The sequence below is a fragment of the Myotis myotis genome, unplaced genomic scaffold (assembly GCF_014108235.1).
Source record: "Myotis myotis isolate mMyoMyo1 unplaced genomic scaffold, mMyoMyo1.p scaffold_m19_p_13, whole genome shotgun sequence".
Lineage (NCBI taxonomy): Eukaryota > Metazoa > Chordata > Mammalia > Chiroptera > Vespertilionidae > Myotis > Myotis myotis.
In genome coordinates this window covers 42364681-42390978 of record NW_023416317.1, presented here as the reverse complement: position 1 = coordinate 42390978, position 26298 = coordinate 42364681, and the positions used below count along the sequence as shown (strand labels likewise).

The 26298-nt window shown below is 37.5% G+C and overlaps 1 protein-coding gene and 1 pseudogene across 7 annotated transcripts in view; one reads left to right on the top strand and one right to left on the bottom strand.

Annotated features, from left to right (window-relative positions):
• The window catches only part of SLC4A7 (solute carrier family 4 member 7), a 94243-nt gene that overhangs the window by 30798 nt on the left and 37147 nt on the right, over nucleotides 1–26298 (top strand). For 6 of the 7 annotated variants that reach the window (XM_036332796.1, XM_036332800.1, XM_036332798.1 and 3 more), the window contains 6 exons: nucleotides 3602–3683; nucleotides 6701–6847; nucleotides 9438–9576; nucleotides 9809–9969; nucleotides 17898–18086; nucleotides 25653–25768. In XM_036332796.1, the coding sequence (XP_036188689.1) occupies nucleotides 3602–3683; nucleotides 6701–6847; nucleotides 9438–9576; nucleotides 9809–9969; nucleotides 17898–18086; nucleotides 25653–25768 (834 nt within the window). Of the gene's footprint in view, nucleotides 1–3601; nucleotides 3684–6700; nucleotides 6848–9437; nucleotides 9577–9808; nucleotides 9970–17897; nucleotides 18087–20834; nucleotides 21204–25652; nucleotides 25769–26298 lie in introns of all 7 variants that reach the window. The other variant, XM_036332801.1, reaches the window with a different exon arrangement.
• LOC118668565 lies at nucleotides 1717–2359 on the bottom strand (annotated as a pseudogene).

The following is a 26298-nucleotide window of genomic DNA, read 5'->3' as shown; positions in this document are numbered from 1 at the left end:
AAGTTACACATGGAAACCTTCTCATTGAGAACCGAACAATAAGTGTAGTGGTATTCTCACGTGGCTTTCAGTTGAATGACTTACTTCAGGCTTTACAGACAGTGTCTAGTGGGAGCAGGCTGGGAAGACCATGAGAGGATGTGTCTCCTTTTTACTTTCACATTCCACTTCTTATATGTATTGGAAGTATTTTTTTTAATGATAGATGTTTAGAGTGTTCGTTCTAAATAAGTAAATATTGTGAGATGGCTCAATTTAAGCTATTTTTAAGTGTTAACTGATCAGTGTTGTCTGTACATCTAAGCCTGTAAGTATATCTGCATAGAAATAAAAGGTTTTGTTGTTGTTTAGAGGCGAGAGAGAAGTACATTGTTTTGCATCCTATCTTGGCAATTGTTCTTGCTGCGTGAAAGTTTAGAATGGGAGCAGTTAATCCCTTCTAAAATACACAGCATGCTGTCTCTTCAGACAATACAACCTTTGACCTTTTGTACCTGTGCATGTTTAGGGGCTAAATGGTATCACGTCATTAGAGGAATGCTAAGGAAAATTTTTAGAGTATTACACACTTAGTCAATGGTAATTATTAATTGTCCATTCTTGTACTTTTCTGTGGGTATTTTGTTTATTTCCTATCTTAGCCTTTCCTCCTTTCTAAGGGCATAGGATTGCCATAAGGCAATTTGATTAACCCACATACCTTTGTCTGTCTTTATATGAAAATGTCACATGGTCTATACAGCCTGCTTCCTACTTCCATGGAGCCATAGCCAGTCATTTTCTTACTCTGTGTTTCCTATATTAAGTTGAGCACCAATCCTTTTGAGTCATATACAAGTACCACTTGATATCCAAATGTATTTGATTCTATAGTTGGATATGTAACCTTCAAAAAGGAAGTGTGGATATCAAGAGATTTGCGTTCCCTAATATACTGAGTCTGGTTCTGAGTTTTGGGTAGCAAATAGTGAGAGTTTGGATAGCAGGGAATTTATTTAAAAGTAATCAGAATGATTCAGTTCCTGAGTTTAAAGATAGGAGAATGGATACCGAGAGTTTGGATAGCAAGGAACGATTGTATATGGATCTAGTTTGTATACACTGAAAAAAGCTATACGCAAAAGTATAATACTTTAGACCCAAAGTTGGAAGAGACTTTAAAAGATCATTTACTCAGCCTCTTGTTTGATCCTTTCTAAAACAAACTGGTTCTCCAGAGAGTGGTAAGAAGCTGACTATGCTGTGTATCACTTTGGTCTCTTCTGAGTGCTAAGGAGATGCTGGACAGTAAGAGGAACCACAAAGAAAACGGGAATGGTTGAAAGTTTGTCTTGCTAAATTAAAGAAATACTATAATTGGATGGACGAAAAAGTAACTTCATTCTAGAAGAATGGTGTTCAATGGGCAATTAACAATGTAATTAATGTTAGGTCCAATGCATGAAATTGTGCCCAGGTAGGGTCTCTAGGCCTAGCCTGCGATCAGGGCCATCTTCTGCCCATTTGCCAGTCCCCAGTCCCGCCCCGCCACCACCCACCCCGGTTCCGCATGGGGAATGGTTCCCCCGCTGGCCATCAAGCAATAGGAGCCTGCGGGCTGGAGGGAGGGGTCGAGAGGTGGTCAATGCACCTCATAGCGACTGGTCATCAGTCGTTTCGGTTGTTACACTGTTATGGTCATTGGCCTTTTATTATATAGGATTCTCTCATCTCCAGTCATCTCTGTTGCCTTCTAAAGTACCAATAGAGGCATAATGACCTTCTAAGAGAAAAAATTAGACTATTTCTTTTCCTTCTTGAAAGCTGTTTTTCCCCTTTTCCTGCTTTGGAAGATTTTTCGGACTTTGCTTCCATCTGAGCCAGAACATTGCCCTGCCCATTTCCTGTTGCCCATCCTTTTGCCCACTCTGAATGACTGGTTTCAGGTCCTCTACTCCTTCCCAAAGCCCCAGCCCCTTCCAGCTCATTTCTAGTTCTTCAGCCTCTTCCCAGGCCATCCTTTCCCTGCATTCATCTTCACTGGGATTCTTTGACAGAGGCATTATGGGGTGGGGCCTCTCTGGTGGGAATGGCTTGCTGAATGAGGTTCCACATTCTGGGGTCCTCTGTGCACTGCACACCCAGCACCAACTTCGTGTGCTGATCCATGCCACCCGTGAAGTTCAGATTGGCCTGTATAATATCAGCCAGCCCTTCCTCAGAACCTTTGTGTATCTTTTAAAAGCATGGTTGTCCTCCTCCAATATGTCTCCCAGTCCTGGGGGTGGCTGAGGACATCAGCACCCTTGTCCACTGTTCTCTGCTTCTGGGACACTGCCCTCTAGTCTTTGTCACCTAAAATGGAATAGACTTTCCCAAGGAACGGCAGTGGTCAGGTGTCCTCCTTGTCAGCCTTGCCCTCCCAGTCTGGGTGCATGTTGGGACACCGTGTGGAGGAGGTTTGGGCTTCATAACCTGCAAGGTTAAAGGTCAGCAAGTTGAATTTTTCCTTGCCTGGCTCCAGCGGACCCATGCTGGGCAAGGGTCCAGAGCGAACTATAGCTGAAGTTGAAGACTTTACGGGAAGGGGATTTGTGCATCTGACTCTATCTGTGGCACAGAATCTTATGCATAATAATTACATAATAGTTACTGGTGATTATAATGCTCCTTTGAAAGTGAAGTTAGAAGTTGGGAAGGGAAGTTAAACTTGAAATTTTATTATTTTAAAAATCTATGCAATATTTTATAATAAATATATTTAGTCTTTGTTGAGCTGGAGAAGGGAACAAAATTATGAAAGTAGACTTTCACAAGTGTAAAGCTAGAATGTCCTAGGGCAGAGGTCGGCAAACTGCGGCTTGCAAGCCACATGTGGCTCTTTGACCCCTTGAGTGTGGCTCTTCCACAAAATACCACGTGCAGCTGTGCACGTACAGTGCGATTGAAACTTCGTGGCCCATGCGCAGAAGTCAGTATTCTGTGGAAGAGCCACACTCAAGGGGCCAAAGAGCCACATGTGGCTCGCGAGCCGCAGTTCGCCGACCACTGTTAGGGTATTTAATTTTGGCATGGTTTTTCCTTTGTATCAATAAAAAGTGCTTATAACTTTGATTGGCTCTTGGTTAATTTGTCAGTGGTACTACATGCTAGGTCTATAGACACATTTTTGACAATTTTATGTTTAACTATAATCCAGTCTATTATAGCTCAGTTAAGTGTTTCCCTTTAATCAGAGGGCCAAAGTACAAAGAACAAAAATAAAGCATTCTGTATTGATATCTAAGGGTCCCTCACCCTAGATTTTCTTTAATTTCTGATCTGGAGGGTCTTTCTGTGGAAGCGAATATATGTACCAGTTACTTAGTAACTTCCATAGAATACCAATTAAAAATCTTCATTGTCTCAGTTCTTATCATGAGATTTTTGAATGGTCTTCTGTGGATTACAAAGAAAAGCTTGTAAGCACACTTTACAAAAAATGAAGTTAGCTGTAATAAGAATTCAGTCCTTCGATAGGAAGGCAACCTTACACGCTTTTTGGCTGTCTCCAACAATGCACCAAGTAGTAGGTCCTCACTATATATCGATTCTTGAGCCAATGAAAATAATTTCTTTTTAGGGTCCTGATGAAGAAGCTGTTGTGGATCTTGGCAAAACCAGCTCAACTGTGAACACCAAGTTTGAAAAAGAAGAACTAGAAAGTAAGGTTGTTTACAAACACTTACGCTTAGCAGGGTTAATTACTAATGAATGTTACTGTCCTTTGAGTTTTACCTACTATTTGTTGAAGTATTTTTTGTTGTTGTTGTGAGGTAGAGCATACACAGAGAGGGGTGTTCAATTATATTTTCTTAATATAATTTAAAGATTAATACAGCAAACACTCATATCCGCAAATAGAACATTCCATGATTATTTATTTACTCTTTGTTGGAAGTATTGGCATAACATAGGTTATATAACACAAACTTCATTAATGGTTGCCATTATTTAACTTGGAAAACTGAAATGCCACCGTTACAAAATCAGTTAACACTTTTATTTTTTTCATTTCTAGCAGGTTGGGTAATTTGTATTAAGAGCAAACTAGAGTACCAGCCTAATAAAAGCCACAATCATCACTAGTTGTCATCTAAATGTTCATTTTATAGGTTTGTTACATCAGCCTTTTAAAATGCTGTAATCTCAGCATAGAATTGTGGAGCAAATGAATTATTTGCCAATCTTTCTTCCCCAAACAGAAAGAAGTGGTTTCCTTTCTTTTTTTAGAATTTTCTTTTGAAATAAATTTAGATTTACAGAAGAGTTGCAAAGACAGTACAGAGTGTTCCTGTGTACCCTTCGCCCAGCTTTTTCTGTTAACATTTTACGTAACCAGCACAAGTTTATGAGAATGAAGGAATTAACACTGGTATAAAGCTATTAACTAAATTATAGATTTTATTCAGATTTCACCAGTTTTTCCACTGATGTCCTCTTTCTGTCCCAGGCTCTAGTTGAACAGTTTAGGATCCAATAATGCATTTAATTGTCGTGTCTCCTTAGTCTCATCTAGTCTGTAACAATCCTCCGTCTTCCTTGTTTTTCATGACCTTGACTTTTTTGGAGAGTAGTAGTTAGACACTTTGTAGAATGTCTGGAAGTTTGGGTTTGTCTAATGTTATCAAAGGAATAGACCAAGATTACGGATGTTTGGGGAACATACCACAGAAGTAATGAGCTCTTCTCAGTGTATCCTATCTGTGGACATAGGATATTAACATGACTTCTTGTTGGTGATGTTAACCTTGAACACTTAGTTCAGGTGGTGTTCATGGCAAATGTGTTGGTAGACTTATCTTTGGGTCTTTTTGAGGACACATTGTTAAGTTAAACTCTTCTGTGAAAACTGGTATTACTTGGGGTCATTAAGGACATGGAAAGAGACACAAGTGTTCTCTACATTTACCTTCTGAAATGGAAAAAACAATACCCTGTCTCTTAAATTCAACTTTTAAAGTCTAGACTTACTAGGGCTTTCAGAAAGAACCTGTTACCTAGAAGGTTATGGTTAGACTCTGTGAATTGCAGGGACTACCAACGTTAAAATTTTTAGCAGTAATGTTACTAATTTAAATGTATGGTGATACATTTAACCCATCATTTACCATTTAATGTCACACCTCAAATATTTGTGACCTAGAATATGAAAAGAGGCATTTTACTGTGTTTCTTGGCCTCCCTCAGTTACCCCAAGGCCCCTTAACTTTGTATATATTTAAATTTCAGTATCAAGTTTGAGGGAGAGATTAAGTTTATCTCAGAGTTTGACTAAATAGGGCTTTGATGAAAAGCAAAAGTGAAGGAAAACTGAGAGAAAACAATAGCATAGAACACTCGGGTAATAATAATAAAAAAATATAAGGCTTGAGCTTTCAATCTTTGGATTCTAGCATGTTTTTATTTATTTTATCTAAATTGCAAACTCATAAATAAATCACTTATTTATTTCTAAATTGCTAACTCATACAATTTATTTTTGTCTTGGTGCATCAGGGCTTGTGCGCAAAACCCGTTAGTACTAATTGGGGTAACAACTTTGTAATTCCCAGTGTGTAGCAATGAGAAAGTGACTCCTTAATTTCCACTTTTTTTTGGTATTCAGAAGAAGATAGTTTCACTAAGATAAAATTGTAAGGTTACTGAATTTTGTTACAGTTGTTTTTCCCCCCCACTTTTCTTGAGCTATATTTCACTCAAGATTCACCATTTTAAAGTGCATAATTCATTTTTTTTTAAATTATATTCACTATGTTGTGCAACCGTCACAACTCTCTAATTCCGGAAGTTTCCCATCATTCCAAAAAAAGCACTTTATAATTGGTTTTTAAGTTTGGGATTTTCTGGTGAGATGTTTTCAAATAATTGATATTTGATTTCTACAGTTCTTTTGTACTTACCAAACACTAGGGAGAGTAGTGGGTACTGGGAGATGCTTGTTTGTTTGTTCGTTTATTTATTTATTTATTTATATGTTTTGGTTATGAAAGGAAAAAGCAGCACTGTGCCGATGGTTTTTACCTGGTTGCACATTTGTAGTCCACGATCCCTATTCCTCAACACAGCTTAGGTAGGAACCTCATGAAAACTATTTAAGAAATCAAATTAATGCTTCTTAGTAGTTTACAGTGCTGCTACTGTCTAGCTCCATGATTCAGTTTTATTTAGTAGACAAGAGCAGAGATTGCCTTTCATAACCAGTCTGTTGGTCAGAATACAAACTCAGGATATTGCAACATCAGCAGCAGCTTTTTCTGTTCTTAAACTAGATGATAACCATACTGTTGTATTGCTTTGTTTCCCAGTCAGATAATTTCTACCCTTTAATTGGGTATTTGGACCATTTACTTTTAATGTAACCCTCACTAATTTGGACCTTGCTGACTTGAGATTTTCAAAACTTTTAGGAAATTAGTAAATATTTATGAATATCTATTTGTAAATATTTTTTATAGAGTATTTAATTATCGTTAAAGCATATCTTAAGGACTTCTACTAACTAGGGTTGTTCATAAATGTGTAGTGCTCTGTAAAATAAGAGAAGAAATAGGAGACTGGCTTTTTAAATTATGTGAACTTATATGTAATTCTCTTTTATCATAGTACATTTGGTATACTTTTATACATGTCACTTTTTTTTCTTGGAAAACCAGTAATACGTTTTTGAACAATTTGCTAGGTCACCGAGCTGTATATATTGGTGTTCACGTCCCATTTAGTAAAGAGAGTCGTCGACGTCATAAGCATCGTGGACACAAGCATCACCACCGGAGAAGAAAAGATAAAGAATCAGATAAAGAAGATGGACGGGAATCTCCTTCTTATGGTAAAAGAAAACAGTTCTTTCCTGGAAAGATTTTTTTTTTTTAATTGAATGTTTTCTTTTAAAAATTGTATGTCTGCAATAATTTAGACACATTATATGCATTGAAGGGTATTAATTGAAGTAAGTATTATTTTCTACAAGAAAAATATTTATTTTATAGGTTAAGGTCTACTTGGGGTAAATGAGAAAAGTAGGGGGCTTTGTTTTCATTGTATTCCAGCCTTGGAATTGTGAAAGTTGAGTTTTGGCACTGACACTTCAATTTAGTAGGGTTTTATTTATCTTTTTCTATTACATATTTTATTATTTACATGAGCAATGACCAAATATCTGGAATTTTCAGGCTCCTGAAAGAAATTGAATATTTTATTTCACTTCTAAACATTTTGGCCAGAAGATCTTATCCACTAAGCTGGATTACTTGATTATTTAAGCAAAAAAGAGTGCTCTGATTTGATAATATGGTTTATGGAAGGATGGGATTTTTGTTTGAAAAGTAGAGAAACATAGAAGTACCAATAGGCAGAGAAAATCAGAAGAAAAAGGCATATAATAGAGGAAAGAGAGTGTTACCTAATAATAAATATCGTTGGTGATGATTTAAGTGGTCCTGAGAGGTGGGAATGGTCAGTTGCCTTTAGTTGGCAGTGGTTTTTTAAGACAAAAGGGGCCCACACGGCCCTCTTTACACTAGTGTGTGTGCCTTCCAGCAAAGCTCTGTGAGTTGCATCCCTATTGACACAGAATTACTGTGTATAATACAGCTACCATATGAACATAAGGAAGAAAATGCTGATGGCCTAGTAAAATATTAATTGCCAGTTCTGTGCTAAGCATTGCACCAAGCCCTTGGCATACACTTTTTTATTTACTCTTCTCTGTATTTTTTAAGAGATGGGTATTACTGTTTTCATTGTATAGGTGGAGAAACTTTAGCTTAGAGAGGCAAAAAGGTGGGCTTGACAGCCTGCATTGAAAGAAACTAATGAAATACTTAAGTGGTCATGTAGCTAACAAAGATCATATAGCTAGCAAAGGAAACAGATCACTAGTGACGTTCGATGATGTAAAGTAATTTAGAAGTATTTTGCTGTTCCATGTCATGTATCTATTCAGTTTAGGACATCTTAGGCTGTTCTGTGAGTGGATCAGTATGTGACTGATTCATACTGAATAAAAAGGCACACAATATTTTTATAGAAATGCTATTTACTTAACTGTGAGTAAGTATGTTTATCTGTTCACTTGGGTGGGTGATTTGATGGTTCAAGCTAAGTTATGATATTTGAAGTCTAAATACAGTGGCTTGAAAATAAATTTGGCGTAGGACATATTTGTGACTTTTTAATGGGATAACTATCCCTAGAAAAGTTTTATGCGACTGAGGTTGGTTTATTTTGGTTTCAACTGCCAATATGTATCCTAGAAATTGCTATGAATGAAGTCCCTTCATTCTTTTCCCCACTCTCTAAAAAGGGATTATAGAGGACTTTGGCTTCTAGACGCGATGGAATAACAGGACTAATTGGATTTGCCCTCCCATTTTAAACAGGAAAGTGGGTAAACTATATGAAATGGTAATTTTCAGACATTGGACAACAGGCAGCGCAGGTCTCTGAGCGCTGAGAGAGGATAAGCAAGTTAGATGAGCTCTGTGGTTGCCTTTCCCCTATTGTTTATATTGGCCTCTTTCTGGAGTTTTTCCCTTTCAACTTTCTTATTCTGTTCTCTGCATCTCTTAACCTTTTGTGTTTTTCATCTTATTTTTCATTGATGCATTCTGTCTGATTTCCTCAGATCTGCCTTTTCCTTTTATAATTCCCTCTAATTTACTCTTTAACCTGTTCTGATACCTGTTTGTTGCATCTACAAGTGTGTGAATGTTTGTTTACTTCAGTGTATATTTTGAATTTGAGCTCATCTCTTATGTTCAGCAGAATTTGAATTTGTTTTTGATTATTGCTTGTTGTTGTTTGATAGTTTGTTTCAACTGTCCTAGACTAGAATTTATGCACATTTCTCTATTTGGAGATACTATACCACATAGTTTAAATTCAGATGCCATGCGTGGGGTATTTGTTTCTTATCGTGACTGTCCTGCCTCCCTAACCTCAGCTGACAGAGTTTGGCTCCTCCATGATAGTAGGAAAAGTTGATTTCTATATACCTGTAGTTTGGGTTTTCTCATATTTTTTGGAACTTGGAGATTTTCTTTTTTTCACTCTTGAACTTAGCTACATATTAATTATATACTTTTTAATGTTCTATTTTATTTAACATTTCCACATATTTTTGTGAGGGGAAAGTCCTGTCTTTGAGCATAGCATTTTCCAGGGTTTTGGATGTTGCTTATTTTCATTTGTTTGTTTTTACGTCAGTTAATTTGTTTTTACATCAGTTAGTTACACGATTAGTCTTGTTTATTTTTAACATATTTTTTCTTTTTCATCTATGATGTGAATTTTCTGTGTACTCTTTTTTTTTTTTTGGAGTACATTTATTTATAACCAAAGGATTTCCCTTTCAAAACTGAATTTAATCTTTGAATGGAGAACACTGTTGAATGTATTTAAATTCTTATTTTGTTAAGACACTCCGTCCCAGCGAGTCCAGTTCATCCTCGGGACGGAGGATGATGATGAGGAGCACATCCCACATGACCTCTTCACGGAGATGGACGAGCTGTACTACAGAGATGGCGAAGAGTACGAATGGAAAGAAACTGCCAGGTAATCAGCACTGGGTCTCAGTAGTTGGAACTGCAAAGATAACTTGTGACTAATAGATATTGTAGACCATTAGCCTAATTTGTAGAAATGTGTTTGTAACCAAATTTTGTTTTGGTGGTGGTGATGTGATCCTTGTTTCTCTTTAAAAGAACAAGTTTACGTTTAACATATTAAAATAGGCCAATGAAATCATCATTATTTATAAAATATTTTTATATATTATCCATTTCAGATGGCTGAAATTTGAAGAGGATGTTGAAGATGGTGGTGACCGGTGGAGTAAACCCTATGTGGCAACTCTCTCTTTGCACAGTCTTTTTGAACTAAGAAGTTGCATCCTAAATGGAACGGTCATGCTGGATATGCGAGCAGGCACTCTAGATGAAATAGCAGGTTATAGCAGATTGATACTTTTATATTTAAGTTGTACTGAAATTAGAGGCTCATAAATAAGAGAAATAAAGTAGAATTTTTAGGCCTTGCTGTAGCCATTCAAATTAAAAATAGTCCAATTACCACAGTAATTTATAAAATGGCATCACCATCCATCTCCCCATCCCCTGCACCCTTATAGCCTAATATATTCATCTTCCTAGAACTTATTACTTCATGATACTTTATCTATTTGCTCCTTGTTGCTATACCTCTGCAAGAGTGAGAGCAAAAACTTAATCTGTTTAGCTGACTGCTGTATTTCCAACACATAATAGGTACTCAGTAAATAGTTAATGACTAAATGAATGAATGAGTTAAGATATTCATCTACAGTTTTGGGGAAAAGTATGAGGCAACGCAATAAAATACCTTCATTTCTTAGGAAGCCAATATTATTGAATATTCAGTTTATTTTTTATTTTTTATTTTTTTTTATTGCTTAAAGTATTACAAAGGGTATTACATATGTGTCCATTTTATCCCCCCGCCCTAGACAGTCCCCTAGCCTCCCCTATCCCCCAATGTCTTATGTCCACTGGTTATGCTTCTATGCATGCATACAAGTCCTTTAGTTGATCTCTTACCCCCCTACCTCCTGCCCCGCAACCCTCCCCGGCCTTCCTGCTGCAGTTTGACAATCTGTTTGAGGCAGCTCTGCCTCTGTATCTATTATTGTTCAAAAGTTTATAATGGTCTCTATTATCCATGAATGAGTGAGATCATGTGGTATTTTTCCTTCATTGACTGGCTTATTTCACTTAGCATAATGCTCTCCAGTTCCATCCATGACGTTGCAAATGGCAAGAGTTCCTTCCTTTTTAGAGCAGCATAGTATTCCATCGTGTAGATGTACCACAGTTTTCTAATCCATTCATCTACTGATGGGCACTTAGGCTGTTTCCAGATCTTAGCTATGGTGAATTGTGCTGCTATGAACATAGGGGTGCATATATCCTTTCTGATTGGTGTTTCTGGTTTCTTGGGATATATTCCTAGAAGTGGGATCACAGGGTCAAATGGTAGTTCCATTTGTAGTTTTTTGAGGAAACTCCATACTGTCTTCCATAGTGGCTGCACCAGTCTGCATTCCCACCAGCAGTGCACAAGTGTTCCTTTTTCTCCACATCCTCTCCAGCACTTGTCGTTTGTTGATTTGTTGATGTTAGCCAGTCTGACAGGTGTGAGATGGTACCTCATTGTTGTTTTGATTTGCATCTCTCGGATGATTAGTGACTTTGAGCATGTTTTCATATGTCTCTTGGCTTTCTGAATGTCCTCTTTTGAAAGGTGTCTATTTAGGTCCTTTGCCCATTTTTTGATTGGATTGTTTATCTTCCTTTTGTTCAGTTGTATGAGTTCCCTATAAATTTTGGAGATTAGGCCCTTATCGGATATGACATTGGCAAATATGTTTTCCCACACAGTGGGTTTTCTCGTTGTTTTGTTGATGGTTTCTTTTGCTGTGCAGAAGCTTTTTATTTTGATGTAGTCCCATTTGTTCATTTTCTCTTTAGTTTCAAGTGCCCTAGGAGCTGTATCAGTGAAGAAATTGCTTCGGCATATGTCTGAGATTTTGTTGCCTTTGGATTCTTCTAGAATTTTTATAGTTTCCTGTCGTACATTTAAGTCCTTTATCCATTTTGAGTTTATTTTTGTGTATGGTGTAAGTTGGTGGTCTAGTTTCATTTTCTTGCATATATCTGTCCAATTTTCCCAGCACCATTTATTGAAGAGACTATCTTGGCTCCATTGTATGTTCTTGCCTCCTTTGTCAAATATTAATTGAGCATATTGGTTTGGGCCGATTTCTGGGCTCTCTATTCTATTCCATTGATCTATATGCCTATTCTTGTGCCAGTACCAGGCAGTTTTGAGAACAGTGGCTTTGTAATACATCTTGATATCTGGTATTGAGATCCCACCTACTTTGGTCTTTTTCAGGATTGCTGCAGCTATTCGAGGTCTTTTTTTATTCCAGATGAATTTTTGGAGAGTTCGTTCTAGATCTCTGAAGTATGCCATTGGTATTTTAATGGGAAGTGCGTTGAATTTATAGATTGCTTTGGGTAGTATGGACATTTTAATGATGTTGATTCTACCAATCCATGAACACGGTATGTTCTTCCATCTGTTTATGTCTTCCTCTATATCTTTTTTCAACGTCCTGTAGTTTTCTGAGTAGAGGTCTTTTACCTCTTTAGTTAAGTTTATTCCTAGGTAGCTTAATTTTTTTGGTGCGATGGTAAACGGGATTGTTTTTATAATCTCTCTTTCTGAAAGTTCACTATTGGTGTATAGAAATGCCTCGGATTTCTTGGCGTTAATTTTGTATCCTGCTACATTGCCAAATTCATGTATTAAGTCCAGTAGCTTTTTGATGGAGTCTCTAGGGTTTTGTATGTATAATATCATGTTGTCTGCAAATAAGGACAGTTTTACTTCCTCTTTTCCAATTTGGATGCCTTTTATTTCTTCTTCTTGCCGAATTGCAATGGCTAACACTTCCAGTACTATGTTGAACAGGAGTGGTGAGAGGGGGCATCCCTGTCTTGTTCCTGTTCTTAGGGGAAATGGTGTTAGTTTTTGTCCATTGAGTATGATGTTGGCTGTGGGCCTGTCATATATGGCTTTTATTATGTTGAGGTATGATCCTTCTACTCCCACCTTGCTGAGAGCTTTTATCAAAAATGGGTGTTGAATTTTGTCAAATGCTTTTTCTGCATCAATTGATATGACCATGTGGTTTTTTTCTTTCAATTTGTTTATGTGATGTATCACGTTTATTGATTTGCGGATATTGTACCATCCTTGCATCCCTGGGATAAATCCTACTTGGTCATGGTGTATGATCTTTCTGATGTACTGCTGGATCCGATTTGCTAAGATTTTGTTGAGGATTTTGGCATCTATGTTCATGAGGGATATTGGCCTGTAATTCTCTTTCATTGTGTTGTCTTTACCTGGTTTTGGTATTAGGGTGATGCTGGCTTCATAGAATGAGCTTGGAAGTGTTCCTTCCTCTTGAATTTTTTGTAGTAATCTGAGGAGGATAGGTTTTAGTTCTTCCTTGAATGTTTGGTAAAACTCCCCTGTGAAGCCGTCTGGTCCTGGGCTTTTGTTTGCTGGAAGCTTTTTGATGACTGCTTCAATTTCTTCCATAGTTATTGGCCTGTTGAGATTTTTAGATTCTTCCTGATTGAGTTTTGGAATGTTGTATTTTTCTAGGAATTTGTCCATTTCCTCCAGATTGTCTAGTTTGTTGGAGTAGAGCTGTCCATAGTATTTTTTAACAATCATTTGTATTTCTGTGGGGTCTGTTGTTATTTCGCCTCTATCGTTTCTGATTTTGTTTATTTGGGTCCTCTCTCTTTGCTTCTTGGTGAGTCTGGCTAGAGGTTTGTCAATCTTGTTTATCCTTTCAAAGAACCAGCTCTTGGTTTCATTGATTTTCTGTATTGTTTTTTTGGTCTCTATGTCATTTATTTCTGCTCTAATCTTTATTATCTCCTTCCTTCTGCTCACTCTGGGGTTTTCTTGTTGCTCTCTTTCTAATTCTTTGAGTTGTAGAGTTAGATGATTTACTACCATTTTTTCTTGTTTGTTGAGATAGGCCTGTAGAGCTATAAACTTCCCTCTCAGGACTGCTTTCATTGTGTCCCATAGGTTTTGGATTGTTGTGTTTTCATTGTCATTAGTTTCCAGGATGTTTCGAATTTCTTCTTTGATTTCATTGGTAACCCAATCAATATTTAATAGCATGCTATTCAGCTTCCAGGTGTTTGAGTATTTTGGGTTGTTTTTATTGTAGTTTATTTCTAATATTATGCCATCGTGGTCTGCGAAGACGCTTTTTATGATTTCAATTTTCTTGAATTTGGGGATACTTTGCTTGTGACCCAATATATGGTCTATTTTTGAATATGTCCTATGAGCATTTGAGTAGAATGTATATTCCCTGGCTTTCGGGTGAAGTGTTCTGAAGATGTCTATTAAGTCCATCTGATCTAGTGAGTCATTTAGGATTGCTGTATCTTTGCTGATTATTTGTCTAGAGGACTTATCCAGTGCTGTCAGTGGTGTATTAAAGTCCCCTACTATGATTGTATTGTTGTCGATGTCTCCTTTGATATCTTCCAGGAGTTTTTTTATGAATTTGGGTGCTCCTGCATTGGGTGCATATATGTTTACCAGGATTATATCTTCTTGTTGTATTGATCCCTTTAGTATTATGAAGTGGCCTTCCTTATCTCTTGTTATGGCCTCCACTTTGAGGTCTATTTTGTCTGATATAAGTATTGCTACCCCAGCTTTCTTTTCCTTTCCATTTGCCTGAAAGATATTTTTCCATCCTTTCACTTTCAGTCTGTGTGAGTCCCTTCTAATGAGGTGGGTTTCTTGTAGACAGCAGATGTATGGGTCATGTTTTTTTATCCATTCAGCCACTCGATGTCTTTTGTTTGGAGCATTTAGTCCGTTTACGTTTAAAGTTATTATTGAAAGGTACTTGTTTGTAGGCATTTCTGTTTTTGTGTGGCTGTTTTCTTTCTGAGCTTTTTATTTCTTATTTTTATACCAGTCCCTTTAGCATTCCTTGCATTGCTGGCTTGGTGGTGATAAACTCCCTTAGCCTTTTTTTGTCTGTGAAGCTTCTTATTTCCCCTTCAAGTTTGAATGATAGCCTTGCTGGATAGAGTATTCTTGGATTCAGTCCTTTGTTTTGCATCACTTTGTAAATTTCCGTCCATTCTTTTCTGGCCTGATGTGTTTCTGTTGAGAAATCATTTGACAATCTAATGGGAGATCCCTTGTATGTAACTTTCCGTCTCTCTCTTGCAGCCTGTAAGATTCTCTCTTTGTCCTGAACATTTGCCAATGGCAATTATGATGTGTCTTGGTGTGGGTCTTTTTGGGTTCACTTTGTTTGGGACTCTCTGGGCTTGTGTGACTTTTTTCTTCCCCACCTCAGGGAAGTTTTCTGATATTATTTCTTCTAATAGGTTTTCTAATCCTTGTTCATCCTTCTGTTGTTCTGGTACCCCTATTATTCGTATGTTGTTTCGTTTCATGTTGTCCCAAAGCTCCCTTAGGCTCTCCTCCTGTCTTTTCATTTTTTTCTCCAATTGCAGTACATTTTGGGTGTGTTTTGCTTCCTTGTCTTCTAAATCACTAATTCGGTCCTCCGCTTCTCCTAGTCTACTGTTGATACTTTCAATGGAGTTTTTCATTGCAGCTATATCACTCTTCATATCTTCTTGGGTCTTACTTAAGTTGTTGATTTTTTCATCTGTTTCTTCTAGCTTCTTCCATATGTTATCGATTTTTTCATCTGTTTCTTCTAGCTTCTTCCATATGTTATCGATTTTTTCATCTGTTTCTTCTTGCTTCTTGCTGAGGTTGTCGATTTTTTCCTCCATCCGGTTTATGCACTCTAGGACCCTTATTCTGAATTCTTTTTCTGTCATGTTGCATGCCTCTGTATTACTTAGCTGCTTTTCTGGAGAGTCCTCCTTCTCTTTCCTTTGGGGGTTTCTTTGTCTAACCATGTTTGATCTCACTGACATATCTAGACGTTGAGTCGTTCAGTGGCTGCTCCCTTGGTGGCAGTGACTCCTTGGTCTGCGGTTCCTCTTCGGGCGGTTGCGGTAGCAGCTGCTCTTCAGTTGGCAGCAACTCCTCTGGTGGGTGCTGTTCACAGCTGTGGTGGCTCTTCTGGCTGGTGGGGCGAGGTTTCATGTACAGCTGCTGTTCCTCAGCAGAGGGTGTGGTGCTCAGGAGGTTGCTGTTGCTTGGATCTGCTGTGTTGATTTAAAGGCACAAAATACAACACAACAAGGCACCACGTACCAGGCACTATACACAAATATATTCACGATATTAATAACCCCAAATAAAGGTGACCACCTGAATTGAGAGAATTAGGGGATAAGGAAGAAGGAAGAGAAAAAGAGAAAAGAGAAAAAAGAAAAGAAAATTAGGGACCAAAAAAAGGAGTGCAAAAATGAAATTGGGAAAAAGGAGGGGGGAAAGTAAAAGCGAGAAAAGAAAGGAAAAGAAAAAAGAGAGCGAAAAGAGAGAATGAAGTGGAAGAGGGGAAGAGTCTTTTTATATGAGGAGAATACTCCTATAGAACAGCCATTAATCCCAACAAATTCCAGCAACAGCTCCCTGTAGATGAATGCAAACTAGAAACAACCAATAATATAACGATGAAAATAGAATGGAGAACACTAATCCCAAAATAAAATAAAGAGAAAATAAAATGGCACTTTAAAAAAAAATGGTAAAATGGTAGCAGTAATACTACTGGTTAAAAATAAGAAGGTAGTAATTAAAAGGGTAAAATCAGGTGATGGAAAAAAGAAGAAAAAAGAAGAAGAGGAAAAGAAAAAAAAAAAAAAAAAAAAAAAAAAAAAAAATTAATTACTTAGTTAAAAGGTGAAAAAAGAAAAAAAAAATATTGCAGTAGTGAAGGTCCTTCGGTTCTTCTATTCTTCAGTGTGGCTCGCCTTAGACCTGCCAGGTATTCAGGAGAGTGTTGAGTTTCCCTGCGATACACTGTTCCTCTGTGTTGTAAACCACAGTCCTTATTTTAAAGCAAGCCGCATTTGTTTCCCAGACTGCCTTATTTTGTGTTTAGCAAAGAGTCAGTTTGTGGGTCAGCCTCTGGGTGGCAGTGTTCTGGGGTTGGCCTCTGAGGCTATAAGGCCTCTCTGTCCAGTGGAAGTTCACTGCCCAGAGCTGGCTGCGTAAGAGTTACCAGTGCTGTGTTGTTGCTGGGATTGAAAATCCCTCTATAGGCCAGACCCTGTTAACTCCCAGGGACTGATCAGGTTATTTTAATCCTTGATCTCCTACAGGGTGGAATCTGGGTGTGGCTGTGCTCCTTGCCTGGGGGCTGGGGGGAGGAGTCTCACTCTCCGGAGAGAATGGCTGCCTCAGACCTGGGCTCAGGGGTGTCTCAGCACTCAATTCGCTGCCACCTCTCCCGGCCCCCCTTCTCTCCTCAGTCTCTCCCCAGATTCCACTCCTCCGCACACTCTCCCTCTCTTCAGCACAGGTGAGTGTCTGTATCCGAAATGTCCCATGAACAGGGTTCAGTGAAAACAAACAAACAAACGCTGGCCGCGGAAACGGGGAAGGCTTGGTTTCTGTAAGCTTCTTCTCTTACCGGGACTGCATGGTCTGGTCAGCTCTTCAGGCTGCCCCCTTTAGGTTCAGTCCTCTGTGATCACAGACCCAGCTCTCAATTCCCCCGGCAGCGCCAGGAATCCCGCGGTTCTCCTTTCCCCTGTTAGGGGCTGTGCCTGTCCCAAGGGACGCGGCTGTCTGCCACGCGGTCTCCCTCCGACTCTCTGGGCTCAGAGGTCTGGCAAACTTTCCTGCCCAAATCCCTGGTTTTTTTACCTTTCCAGGGGAGTTCTGCTCTTCCCGGCTGTAAACCGTCTCGCCAGCTGAGGAATTTCGCCAATTCGGGGTGGATGTTACTAGTTTCAGCTGCTCACTCCATTTGCTCAGGGACAGGACCTGGGACGCGTCTGCCTATACCGCCGCCATCTTCCTGAAATCCCTGAATATTCAGTTTAATAGAATTTATTATATTCTTATCAGGAAAGTACTTTCAACTATAGGGAGGCTATTAGTGTGTAACAGTGGCCTCTTTATAAATAATAGTACTTATTAAAATCAGGGTCTCTATGTAATTTGTTCATTTTTGTTGGATAATGTTCATATTTATCTCGATGCATGCATTATTCAGTACAAGAAAAGAATAATGCTTTCCAGACCTGTGTAAGAATCTCATTTTCTTAGTATGGTTTCACTTACAGTTTATTCCATGCTATAGTCCTTCAAGTGTTTATTTATTTGTTGATTTTTTCTTTGAATAGATATGGTATTGGACAACATGATAGCCTCTGGCCAGTTGGATGAGTCCATTAGAGAGAATGTCAGAGAAGCCCTTCTGAAGAGACATCATCATCAGAATGAGAAAAGATTCACCAGTCGGATTCCCCTTGTGCGATCTTTTGCAGATATAGGCAAGAAGCATTCTGACCCTCACTTGCTTGAAAGGAATGGTGAGATAAGTTATGGCATCCAATTTTTTCTAACACTTCTAACAGCATTCTACAATTAGCATTTGGGAAAAGAGAAATATTTTTTCCAGATAATTACACAGGCCATTTTCTTTTCTTTTTTGTTACTTAAAAAGAATATTGTTATTTGTTTATTTTTAAGATGTCTTTCTAAAATGTTTTTCAACATGACAGAATTATCTGTAAAAATGATTGAAATGAAAATGAAGCATTCACTTTATTATTATGGCACACTTAAGTATCAGTAATATTTAAATACTATCACTATATCTGAATTCCTTCTCCTTCCTGCTTTTTTATTTATGTTCAAGAATTCTTATATAATTGATTAAAAAGGCTTAGATTATGATCTATAAATTTAGTATAATCTTTTTAAAATTCTAAATCTTGGATTTGAACTTTATTATCTATATTAGATTTTTGCTAGCGATTTTTTTTTTCTGTCTCTTGAGTATACTTTATTTCTCGGTATAAACAAGTGTTTTGGGGTTGGTTTCCTGATTTCACTGCTCTTTCTTTATACAGTTTGTGAAAAGTTCTTGTGATTGCTCCTATCTTATGCTAGGAGCGACCTAGTTGATGCTTTCCACAGACCTGTGTATTTCCTCCCTCCACTCTTCTTCATGGTCTAGCAGTGGGTTATACGTGGGGTGTGGGGAGACTGTTTTTTTTTTGTGTTTTTTTTTTAAGCCATTTACCTTTGTCACTATCCTAAGGCTGGGACACATGGAGGCCTTGCCTTTCCTCTTTTTAAAGCGGAGGATTACATCACTGGGGTTCTATTTTGGCTGTCAAAGAGAGCTGATGACAGTGACTCTGAAAACCCAGGTGCAGAAGGTTAGAGTTGCTTATGAGGGTCACTGTTTCCTCTAGCTGCTGCTATTACCCAAGGCTTAGGAGGATTATGGTGAAGAGGAGTGGAGGATGGGATGCAGTGTCTTTCTGTCCCTAAAATAATAAGGCTTTTAAATGTTCTACAGGCAAACGGCCATAGGTGACAGGGTTTCATTTATCTAAAGTTGGCAGTAACCATTGTAAGCTCAGGGTAAAATACTTGAGTCCATTTTCTTCTGACCATTTAACCACTTAAAGTATTTTTTTCTTTCTTTTTAAACTTTATTTTTATTGTTGACACTATTACAGGTGTTCCCACCTCCTCGCCCCTCTTTACCTACCTCCCCAGCCCCCCCTCCCCCCCCAAAAAAGTCTTTTTAATCTGTTTTAAATTGGGCCTTTGTACAGTTAAGGAAGCTTAAGAATAGAAGAAATCTTTTACGGTCCTAAGTTCAATTTAAAAGCACGCCATGTATGTCACATTTTGCTTCTCATTTACATTTTTCATGTATTGTATATTCTCTGCTTCCCTGAAATGGGTTCATTTACCCAGAGAGACCCTATGAAATCTTTATTTCTCATATGCAGGGGTTCCAGATTATTCTCCAATTGGTTTCTTTTAATCATCAGACAATGGCTGTTTTCTTTTTTAACAAGGGAATTGTGTTGTTTCATTGCTTGCATTGTAATTTAACAGTTTTCCTGCATGTATCTTTATTTTTTAACTAAACACGTTGGTTGTTTAGGGGTTGAAGATTAATCTTTATGTTTAATATTTCTGGGATCTTTTGAGCATGTAGCTTTGATTACTTAGATCATATGGGATTTATTGTTACATTTCTTGTTTTCCTAAAAACAATGGAATTTTATGAAGGTATATTTTGTAGAATAGGTGTTTGAAGTATGAATAGACATTACCTTTTAAAATATGCAAGACTCACTTTGTTTTTGCTGTTTTGGTGAGAAATACTTTATTTTTATCTAGGTAGATTAAAGATTGAACATATTTGTTTAAATTTATCTGCTGTATCACAAATGGAAGCCTATTTTAGGACATTTATTAATATCTTTAGAAAGCTCAAGAATATCTTTTAAAATTGACATTATATTTCTCTTAAAACAATAACTCGTGTTATGTTTTTAAATTTTACAAGTGAGCACTATGAATAGGTGATGCACTGTTGACTTAATGTTACAAAGATTTGATTTAAGTTAAGAAGTATTAATAAGGTCAATGTGGACTTTTCTGGTGAGAGATAATTATTGTGGTTCAGTAGAGTGTAGGGCAAATATACTAAGTATAAGCTATTTACTGCTGATAAATTTTGTGTTGGGTTCTTTTTCTTAGATTTTTATATTATCTTCTTATTTAATATTTATCATTTATTTAAGCAGCAACTTTGCATTGATATTGTTCTTTTTTAAAAAAGCCACTGTTGGGCATTCTAATTACAGTGGGGCCTTGACTTACGAGTGTCCGAGTGTCCCGAGTTTTTTGAGATACCAGCTGTCTCTCCGCCGATTTTTTGCATTGAGTTGACAGAGTAATTTGAGTTAATGAGCTCCTTAACGAGCTCCTTAACGAGCTGGGTCTCAGAACGAATTAAACTCCTAAGTCAAGGCCCCACTGTACTGATAATATTGTCCACTACCTTCTACATTAACATTTTTTGTTGTTATCTTTTTTTGGATACACCTTCAGGGAACTAATTACAGCTTAAACAATTTTTCAGTGACTTTCTAATATTTAAAAATCTGATTGTCTGATAGCATGAGTTTGGAGTGTTGGGTCTTGAAACCTTGCTATTTACAGTGTGAATTGATTTTTTTGGTGTGTGTTTCTATTTGTCTTCTGCAGTGAACTTCATCATTTTTCATTTATTTGTTTTATCTCAGGGGAAGGCCTTTCAGCCTCCCGCCACTCTTTGCGAACAGGCCTGTCTGCCTCAAACCTTTCACTGAGAGGAGAATCACCTTTATCTCTTCTTCTCAGTCATCTTCTCCCTTCTGCGAGAGCTGGAACCCCTGCAGGCTCGAGGTGTACAACCCCAGTGCCCACCCCTCCAAACAGCCCTCCTTCTAGCCCTAGCATCAGTCGCCTGACCTCCAGAAGTTCCCAACAGAGTCAGCTGCAGGTCCCAGAACTACTGGTTTCTCCTGCCAGTGATGATATTCCCACAGTAGTAATTCATCCGCCAGAGGAAGACTTAGAATCATCGAAAGGCCAGGAGCAGAAGAATGAGGAAAATGTTGACATAACTCCAGGCAACTATTTACAATCCTCCCTGCGTGGTGCTTTCTGCCTCTGGGTCACTTGCACTTGGAATGCCTTTTAGCACCTAGCTTTAGCAGCATTTGTAGATGATGCTTCTAAGTTATTTTGACTTCTGCATGGTTCCCCCCACCCCCTTTACAATATATTTTAGAAAAGAATAGCATTATTAAAAATTTTATAAGAAAACTACACATAATTTAATAAGCCCTTTCAAAAATTTTCACTGAAATTACAGGTCCGCCTGCATTTGAATGGTTCAGGAAAATGTAGACGTTTTGATACTAATCTTTTAAGTTGCCATGATTTTTAGAAAACGGTGGCTTTTCTTATGCATTAAGGTGAATGAACACATTGTACATAAATGATAATGAGGTGAAGTGCCTTTTATCTATTCTTTGGTGCTTTTGTCCAAAGAATGCAGTATATTTTAACCTTTTTGACAATAATAGGATCTAATGTTCTTTTTCTCATTTTGTTTGAGACGATTGAAGTTCCCTAAGGACTGCCTCGAATCATCATTATTTCTAAATTAGTATTATATTTTGGAATAGATTTTAGTTGTCTGTTATTTAATTAATGTCATAACTACCTTTCTGTTTCACAAATGAAGAACATTAAGACTTAGAGATGTTAAAATCATACTGTAAATGACCAGAGCAAGGACTTGAGCTCAGATCTACCTGGAACAAAATCTATATTTGTTTATACTGATATCCCAGTAACACTGAATATGTCTTGTTTTGCCAGCTCCTATGTTGTTAATAATGAGGGACTACAGATTTTATCTAGGGAGGAAGTGACATATGGGTCTCAACAGCTTATTAGGCCATGCTGTTAAGGGATAAAAGGAGCAATTAACTGAGCATTGAAGAACAAAGTTCTTTTCCTTCTCTGCAGTTGGTATGCCAGGAGATTTATCAGCCTTTCTAAAGGAAAAGAAATTAGAATGGAAGATAGAGAATTTCTAAAGATAAGAAAAAGCTCACAATTACTGTTTAAGAAGACAGCTATAGAAGGTATTAGTATGTAATGAAAATAATAGGAGTGGCTATATATTATTCTGTGTTTAATTACCTTTGGTGTTTAAAGCACCTGGAAACTAACTATAGTTTAGTTTTCTTGAAGTCTGATGTGATGTTAGAGGAGGAAGTAGGTGGCCTTGGCATAATTTTGGAAAGACTAATGTCATAGATATTTGTGTGATGGGTCATGCTTTGTGCATACCCGGAGTTGAAAAGAAAGTGGTGTTTCCCATTAGTGGTTCGTTTGGAGAGTAATTATGTAAAAGAGGTAGACTCATTTCTAGTTTTGTAACTATCTTCTAACTCGGTGATTTTCAACCAGTGTGGTGTGGCACAAGAATTTTCTAAACATGCAATACCTGACTGTTTAGTCAGGGGGACTGACCTTTTTTTCCTTGGATTGTCAAATGAAAAAATGACAACAGCTAACATGACAGTAGCTCTCTCGTGTGAATGCCCGGTCTTGAACCATAAACATATCGGTCATATAATAGATTTGATTCTTATTAGTCACGTTACATAATAATAATAGTGAGGTTGCATCTGATTGGTTAATTCTTGGTACCAGGAGTCCTTATACAAGTATAGGACCTTATTTTTAAAAAAGTCACTTTGGAGCAAAAGGGTAGGTAATAACTATTATTATAGTTTTTTATCGTTAAGTCAAAGTTACACCTACTTTTTTTTGTCAGATAAGCAAATATATTTTTTCGTGTGCTGCAGAATTTTAGTAATTAGTTTATGTGTACCATGAAATGAAAAAAGTTGAGAAACACTGTTCTAACTCAAGATTTCTCAGCCTCAGCACTGTTGACATTTTGGGCTGGACCCTTCTTTGTTTCAGGGGCCTGTGCTGTGCACAGTAGGATGTTTAGCAGCATTCCTGGCCTTCCTTCCCTAGCTGTCAGCAGCATTCCCTAGCTGTGACAAACAAAATGCCTCTAGACATTGCCTCTTGGGGGACAAAATCTTTCCAGATTGTGAACCGTTGCTCCAACTGCTTCTACTTGCAAACTTTTAATGACAGAAAACTCTTGATAACTTTGATTTATCTTTCTCTAGTATGATTGTTGAATCTCAGTATTAATATTATATGTACATATACTCACATTTTTTCATTTTTCTTAAAGCAAAGAAATATGGTCCTTCTGAGTTATCTACGCTAATGGTAGTTTGACCTTTGGGGACCTTACTCATTTAATTCTGAGCTCTAGGAATTTATTGCAGGAGCAGGGAGATTGCCTTTAATGATTGAGAAAACAGCTTTAACTTAGCTGAGATTGTGAAAGGTTATCTAGAGAAGATAATGGTGGGAAACTAACACGTACCTGGCATGGCAGTTTTTACAGGTTAAGATGGCCAGGTTAACTAAGTGACTTCAGGTCACATCTGGCTTTACCAGCAGATAGTTCCATATCATTTCTTCTTCCCATTCCTACCTTATCTTTACTTTCCCCCATAACCTTCTTCTTATTCCATTCTTCTCTCCAAAGTCTGTTTGCTGAGACTGCTCTGGAAAACTATGCACATGTCCTATTTGATTACCCATCTACAGATTGAATATTTTTAGTAGTTACAAGTATAGATGCATTGATGCTCTGTTGTACTTGCTGCCAGGGCCTTAATGATATTCATTCTCATTGTGTGGGAGTTGGTGGAAACTACTGAAAATACTAGTTAGCTTTTTTTCCCCTCTTGGGCATGTATTTTAATAAAAAGACTGTCATCTGGAAGTTGAGGGACAAAGGTCAAAGAAGAGGAATCTTAATGACTTTTTTGTACGAAGCTAAAATGCTGAAAAAAATAAGTTTTAGGAAGCATTTTATTTATTTCAGAATTCTCTAACACTTCCAGAGAATGAGCATGTGGCTGAATAGATTGGATGTGCTTTTTCATACTGAGATTTTGGGGCCACAGTGATATCTTAGTTTAGGTATTTAATAGAGAAGTGGATATTACAAAGGTCTTCTCTCACTGAGTTTTAACAGTAAACCCGAATGACTTAAAGTTATTAGTAGTAGAATGTTATCTTCTAGAAAAATGAAAACTTAGATGCATCAGATATATGTGGTGTGAGTTCCTGTGGGTCACTAGATCGCCCTGTGAGTGGTAAAATCTGTCATAAGTCTTGTGCCTTTTCTCCTGTGATACTTAGTGTTTTATATGCTTGAACTAGAAATCTTAGGTGCTGTGAGAAAATGAAGTATACCTAATGGTAGAAACCTGGATTGTACTTTAAAATTTTTGAGATTTGAGCTTTTTGCAAAAGTCATAGTGGTAACAATTGGTTATATGCTACAGGGTGTTGTTAGGTTATCTTATTGTTGTGAAATGTTGCTGCTGACTGTCCCTTGAAATGAGCATACTAATGCTGGGACATTTTATTCAAACAAGCTCATTTTATAGAACATATATCTATCATTTCTAATCTAAACAAACTAATTTTATAATTTTATCTGCATCTTAGAGGTTGCGTGACTGTGAGTTAGTCACATGGCTTACAAAGTGGCAGAGTGCTTATTTCAACACAGGTCTGTTTAATTAAAAAACCCTTCCTCTTTAGCCCTAGCTGGTTTGGCTCAGTGGATAGAGTGTCAGCCGATGGAGGGAAGGGGTCTGGGTTCGATTCCAGTCAAATGCACGTGCCTTGGTTGCAGGCTCCATCCCTGGCCCTGATCACATTGATGTTTCTCTCTCTCTCTGTCTCTCCCTCTCCCTTCCACTCACTCTAAAAATATCAATGGAAAAAAATATCCACGGGTGAGGATTAACAACAACAAAAAAACAACACACAGAATCCCTTTCTTCTTTATAAGTAGTGATTATAAAAAACATCACTTTTATAAAGTTGTATTGTTTTAGGAATAATGACAGTCGGCAGCACAAATGTTACCCAACAGAAGTGAAAATTATTGAGGAAACTGTTATGATTGTGGAACATTGTGGTACATTTAACCTACATTTAGTTGATGTAGCTCTTAAATTTTCCCACATTACACTTAGGATTTATCAGAAAACTTATATTGTTATTAATGCAAGCATGTGAAGTTTAGTTAGGCATCATTAACCTCTGCAGTTCACGTGTATGTTGGCTATATTGGAAGTGTAATCTCTAAACATTTGTAGTAGTAATCAGACTCACGTCTTCCCTCCTCTGTGGTTCTGCACCTACTCACTTTTTCTTTTTGCAAAGGTCACCATTTTTGTAATTGTATTATTAAAAATGTTAAGATGTATAGCTTTAATATTGCTTAAAATGTTATTTTGGTCTTGCTGGTTTGTTACTAACACTTGGCACTTTTTTTTTTTTTTTTTACCTTGCACATTTGCTTTTAATAAACCGTCACTTTCAGGAGAGGAGCAGAATCAGTGAATTTTCTCCTTACTAATTTGGAATTTGTTTATTCTCGAATACAGGTATTTTGGCCTCTCCACAGTCTGCACCTGGAAACTTGGACACTAGTAAAAGTGCCGAGATTAAAGGTAATGGAGGTGGAGGAAGCAGAGAAAATAGTACTGTTGACTTCAGCAAGGTAATTCTGTCATTCACCATACATTTTCCTAATCATTCTTAAGAAAATCGCTAGCAGTGAGCCTTTATTAACATTGATTATAATAATTTAATAGACTGATGCTTACAAACCTGCCTGTGATGCTTGTGATAGGTTAATTTAGGGTCCGAAATTGTGAGCAAGGTAACAGTCTCAGAGCACTTGAATATCACTATATCTTACTAGTTTTAGAAATTCTGACTAAAGAATATGTGAATGATACGGTATTTTCATCCATAGCCACCCATAGATATCATGAAACTTCAGTACCTTTTGAATTCTAGTTATTTGTTCTGGAGATACCACCACTAGAAAGATTAATTCTGAGAATGATGTTATAGCAATGGTAGTGAATTCAGCCTTTTTCTAGCTGTAACGTGATTCCAGAATTACTGTCTAATGGCATCAGTAGTAGGCACATTCAGGGTAGTACGGCTGCAGACCATGGCAGTACTTTTTGGAATGTCACTGGGAAGCATATCGGCGCTTACCCCATGGGTAGGTAAAGGCAT